Below are 5,600 nucleotides of genomic sequence, written 5' to 3'. Positions count from 1 at the left end.
CACAGGATGAAATCAAATATTGTTATTTTATTCACCATGGTTTGTGATTTAAATTCGATGTTTTCAAGAAAATGTCGTTTTAGATTGTCTACTTTGCATTTCCACGCCATTATCGGTTAAAAAAGGGCTCAACTTTTGTTGGAATCTTGAAATGTTCTTCGGTTTCCCCAAACACCCCACTTATCACAGCATTTGAATGAATGAAGTACGAGTGTTTAAGATGCCATCATGGGGTTTGCGAGTTATTGCGAATAGGTTTGCGTTTGTTAAAGTTTTATTGTAGTTTCCGTCCAACAATTACAGTGCATGCATAAAGAAACGCTAACTGCGCGAAAGTCTAATTTGAGTCAGATTCAAGTGGAAAAAACAGAGAGAGAGGGAGAGAAAGAACAGTTCTGGCGACGATTGTTCAGATTTCTATCTCGGCAACATGGTGCTTCTTTGTAAGAGTAATGCAAGTAGTTACAAACTTCTTTTAAAGAACAAATAGTTTTCAACAGTGACTTTTCACCGATACAAAATGTATATATCCTTGGTGTAAACTCATCGTGAATTTCATCAAAATGTGTAGGTTGTTTGAAGAAGGCCGTTTTATCTATGAATATCATAGGAGTTATTCGTGCGTTAGATCATTTCCACGCTTTTGGTCTCCAATGAAATTGAAATGCATAGACATTGCGCTATACAGGTAGATGTAATATTACGACCTTCGGTGTAATTTTGTTATTCGGAACCATGGAAGTTGAAAGCAGGTGTAGTGAACAAATGTGGACTCTGAAAAACGGAATCGTTGGTTGTTATGCCCATGCCAAAGTGAAGATCATTATGGCAATGGCACGTCACGTGTTGAGGTTTAGAGTCCATATAAGGTAAAAGAGATCAGATTTCAAAGGAGTCCAAATTGTATATGACACTGCCTCCTGAATCAGCGTGGTCGATGGTCGCCTGGCAACCAGTGTGCCAAGAGTTGCATTTCAATTATTTGATCCATTACTTCGATTGGTTCAATACCTGGAAAATAACTGCAGTAAGGTCCCCAATAAACACGTTCGTTGTTAATAATGTGGCATGAATAGCTTCCTATTAGTGCCGAGTTACTTGTCAGGGCCATTTTCAGTTTCCAATCAACTTGAGCAGTATACATTTGTTGTATAATGTGCCACTTGCACATTACTGCTGCCGCTTGCCAACTGCAAGTGATACAACTCGCAACATTTCTGATAGTAATTCCTTCGGCTTAGTTCGGATTTTCGGGGTTGGAAATGTGGAGCCCTTGGTTGGTTAGCATTCTCGGTGTCCTTTTTACCAGTGTTCTCTTCATTTGTGGTGAAAGGCCCACAAATATGTGTAACCACCTGGTAAAACCGGATTTATTCGGTGCCGAGCACCGAGTACTGCGAGGCTTTGCGTTTCAAAGCGTCAGAGTCGTGTCTCGTGCAGCATGCGCCCGAGACTGCATCTTGGAGTATCGGTGTTTGTCGATCAACTACTTCGAGGAGGAGCGTCTCTGTGAATTGAATAATGCCACAAGGTCCCAGTACCAAGAGAACTTTGATATCCTACAGGGGAGCTTCTATATGGACTATGACAAGAACACCACTCTCTTGGAAGACGGTGGCCAACAACTGGGGGTCTTGCAAGTGGCGTCTTGCGAGGAGTTGCTTCAAGCTGGTTTGTCCGTTGGTCATCGATTCCCCAGCGGGATCTACAGTATTTACCCCAACAATCAAACTACGGCGGGTGGCGGCCTACGGGTCTACTGCGACATGGAGACCGACGGAGGGGGCTGGATCGTGTTCCAGAGGCGGCAAGACGGGTCGATGGGCTTCTACCTCTCCTGGGCCGCCTACCGGGCGGGGTTCGGGGACCTGGCCGGGGAGTTCTGGCTCGGGAACGACAACCTGCGCGCCCTGACCGAAGGAACTGGTAAAAGTTGGGATCTGAGGATCGACATGGAAGACTGGGATGGCGAGACTGCTTGGGCGGAGTACGGCGACTTTAGTATTACGGGAAATGAGTACGTCTTGCGAGTGAACACCTTCAACAAAGCCAGCACAGCTCAAGATTCGTTGCTGGAGACGCACAACGGGCAGCCATTCTCAACACCGGATCACGACAACGATGGCAATTTCTTCCTCAGTTGTTCGAGCTTGAATGGAGGGGCATGGTGGTACAAGAATTGTCACGATTCTAATCTCAATGGTGTCTATCTTTCTGGCTCCAGTGCCCCCTACAATCAAGGCATACAGTGGGAAAGTTGGAGAGGAGACAGCTATTCCTTAAAGAAATGCAGCATGAAGATGCGGGAAATAATTTAACTCGGACCGTTCTTTGACACGCGCATTTGAATCTCTATGTCCTGACGAAATTGGTGTGACTGTTGGATTATCAAAGTGGGGTAGAAATATTGTGAAACTTTGACTCGTGCCTTTTACATTAAAATGCAGTACATGTACCTTCGTCTTTGAACTTGAATGAAGATTTTACGGACATATTTTTGTTGTTGACTTTTTGTGTGTGTACTGTGCATTTCTTTTACCAATTGTGGCGCTGTTGCTGTAAATATCAATGTGTGCACAAACTGTATCTTAGTACTAGAAAATTCGATCTACGTCACGCTACTTTGTTTATTCATAATATTGTTCGTAGATTGCTGCATTACGTGGTTATTTATGAAGCAACACAGAAACAATTAGAACTACGCAAATAGAAAAAAACAATCCCATAAATTGCTTAAAATGGGACAATATGGTTTTGTTTCAAAGATTAAACCAGTAAGCTTAAAGGGAATGTACATCATTGGCTTTTGCTGTAATTTCAGAAATGAACTATTTTGAGGGGTTAGTTTAACAGATCAAATATTGTTACACTGACATGTTTGAAGTTTTGTGTTTGAAAATGCTGGAAAAACCAAGAAAAACAAAAATGTTCCAGTAGTCTGGTTCCCTGACTCCACTAATGATAAAATGGATCATTTTTAGATGCCGGAAAATTGTAAGGTAATGGAACCAGTCTAACTGGCTTGCACCCGTTCATGAACATGTAACCAATAGCAAACAAAATTTAGACTGAAAAAAAATGGTAAATTTGGAGCAGTAGTTGAAAAATAGTTAGGTTTTTCCAACGGTGGTCAGCCGACCACCGTTGGAAATTTATACGAAATACCACTTTTCTTGAAAATGACTTCACACCTGGTGCCATAATTTTACAGGATGCTTTAGACTGTCATTTACCAACATCCTAGTAAGGTTTTTCGTAAAAAAAAATGGTAGTTTTGTTTTTCGATGTTTGCAAATGTTGTATATTCCCTTTGAAATAAAATGTGCTTATTTCCATTTGTTCTTTATCTGCAAATAAACTTTTAATATGAACAAAACGTCTGGTCCATTAAACTTTACGACATATTTTTATTTCAGGCTAGGCAGTCAGTAAGCAGTTTGAGGCAACTGTTTATTTATCTCATTTCTGAAACACAGGTTGTACACAACACATTGAATACCGTAAACACCTGTTTTCTTAACTAGAAAGATAATTTACTTATACTCCCTAAATGCAACACTTTAAATCGAAATGTTCCCGGCCGTTGCTCTTCCAAGTAGGCTATGTATTATCTTTTCTCAATGACAAATCCTTCAGTATGTGTTTAAAAATAGACGGTGAAGCCTTTTTCCCACAGATTTCCTTCCATCTGTGCATCTGAACTAAATGCACGGTTTGAGCATTACCACTTTAACTGCTGGTGTCATAATGAAATTCGGACTCTTATGAAGTCTGGTCTCTTTTACCTTATACGGGCTCTAAACCTTACCCGTTTACACGCCACTGTCCTAATTAATTCACTAAGACATGCGCAATACCAATGAGTCCGTATGTCACAGAGTCCAGATTTCACACTACACCGCCGGCATGTGCCAAATCGATTGCAACGTGTGACAGCTGGTCAAGATTTGCCTTCCTCGTTGACATTATTCTAAGTCAATAACAGTGTAAAAACAACAAATATTCTCATATCCTTCTGAGTAAGAACACGACAGCTGTGTTAAGCACCAGGTGCATAAACAAAAGCGTGTTAATGCGAGAAAACGGATTTTTAAATCGCCCAAACAAGACATCCACGTCCGCATCGACTATCAAGATACAGTTAGTTTTTGTTAGTTAGTTTTGCCGTAATGCAGATCATTTTAGGAAATTCAGAATGAGCTGAGAGCTAATTGTCGTGACATTTTTAACATTACCTTGTTGAATTTTAATTTAACACCGGTTATTGATAACATTAATATGTTCTTGATGTTCTCGTAATGAAAGGTCGATGTGTCTGCCAGAATTATTTGAATCGCATCACTGGAGTCTGCAAATTGTTGTTGTTTTTATTCGGAATACGATGTGCACCGTAAACAAAATTAATTCTCAAATAAATTCATTTCAATCATTCAGTCACCGGAACATTTCTAGACTATGTTTTGCGCAGTCATCACTAGTCTACTGTCTCTGTTGAGGATCGAATGACTGCTTTCGATCATCGGGAAGATATGCAACTGCAGTTGTCATGGTATAGACGGCGGAACTTGGGAAGGGGTGTTCATGGTGTACATAACATTCACCGAAAAGCAAAACATAGACGCGCCCCTATCGACGAATAAGGTTAGCCCCACCCCCCCCTTTCAAAACCGCCGATGGAGTGTATCATTATTCCTGTCAGGATGGGATATTGATCCGGCTGTCTGAAGTGGAAATTGCATAACCTAAAAAATTAACGCACTGTTATAATTAACTGTATGCGACAGTCTGGGGTCATTAGACTTACACTCGTGTGCTATCACTTAATTCCGAAACAGAAGAATAATACATACATGGAAAAGGTCAATATTCTGTTCTGTTTTGTTTTAATTTTCGTGATCGCTTTTTTTTTCAATTGACTTGCACATCTATCAGGGAACTGACCAGACGTTTTCTCCTTTAAACATGTATTCGTTCTAAGGCTAAATCCGCGGGCTGTTTTATTATACCCCCTTTCGAGACTCGTCAAGTCTCGTTTGTCTCTGCTGTAGCAGCTCGACAGTGAATCGTGCGCTAGACTCAGGCCGAGTGAATTATTATATAAAACCATTTAACATGGGCTGAATGCATCTGGCGGTTTTCGAGACCTCACCTTCGTCTCCAGCATCGGCTATTAGAAGATTCTGACGTATAGGAACTCCAGATACAACAGACCGACGTTAAGACAGCGGGGATGGGGGGTGTCATTTAAGGCGTCTCCACATTAAAAAAGTCCAAATTTTAAGGGGGCCGACTGGCCAGCCAATTACCACAAATTCGAAAAGCGGGGGGAGGGGGATCAAACCTCATTTGACGCTAGGGGCGTTTTCTCTTTATTCATTATCTCATAAATCCGTAGAGTGCATGAAGGGAATTACATGTAACATCGAGGTAAAACACGTCGTCTACATTCCTCTTGGTTAAATTACTTTAACAAAAAAGCCATGAGAGGCGAATTCCGAGTACGTGGCACCTGGCAATAATGTGCGGGGGGCGTGCCCAAGGCCCCCCACCCCGGCCACGCCATGGGTTTAGAGTATTATCTTTTGGTTTGGACCTCAAAG

The 5,600-nt window shown here is 41.5% G+C and overlaps 1 protein-coding gene across 1 annotated transcript; it reads left to right on the top strand.

Annotated features, from left to right (window-relative positions):
• The first annotated feature begins 1,343 nt into the window (after positions 1–1,343).
• On the top strand, positions 1,344–2,318 carry LOC119745139 (microfibril-associated glycoprotein 4-like). The gene has a single exon (XM_038221362.1). It carries the CDS (start codon positions 1,344–1,346, stop codon positions 2,316–2,318), a length of 975 nt encoding a protein of 324 aa, XP_038077290.1.
• The last annotated feature ends 3,282 nt before the right edge of the window (positions 2,319–5,600 follow it).

Source organism: Patiria miniata, unplaced genomic scaffold (assembly GCF_015706575.1).
Source record: "Patiria miniata isolate m_02_andy unplaced genomic scaffold, ASM1570657v1 HiC_scaffold_7, whole genome shotgun sequence".
In the NCBI taxonomy this organism is placed as follows: domain Eukaryota; kingdom Metazoa; phylum Echinodermata; class Asteroidea; order Valvatida; family Asterinidae; genus Patiria; species Patiria miniata.
The sequence above is the reverse complement of the archived record's forward strand: the minus strand, read 5'-3'. Positions and strand labels throughout refer to the sequence as shown.

Coding starts and splice junctions, on each gene's coding strand:
- LOC119745139 (XM_038221362.1), top strand. CDS start 1,344: ATGTGTAACCACCTGGTAAAACCGGATTTATTCGGTGCCGAGCACCGA.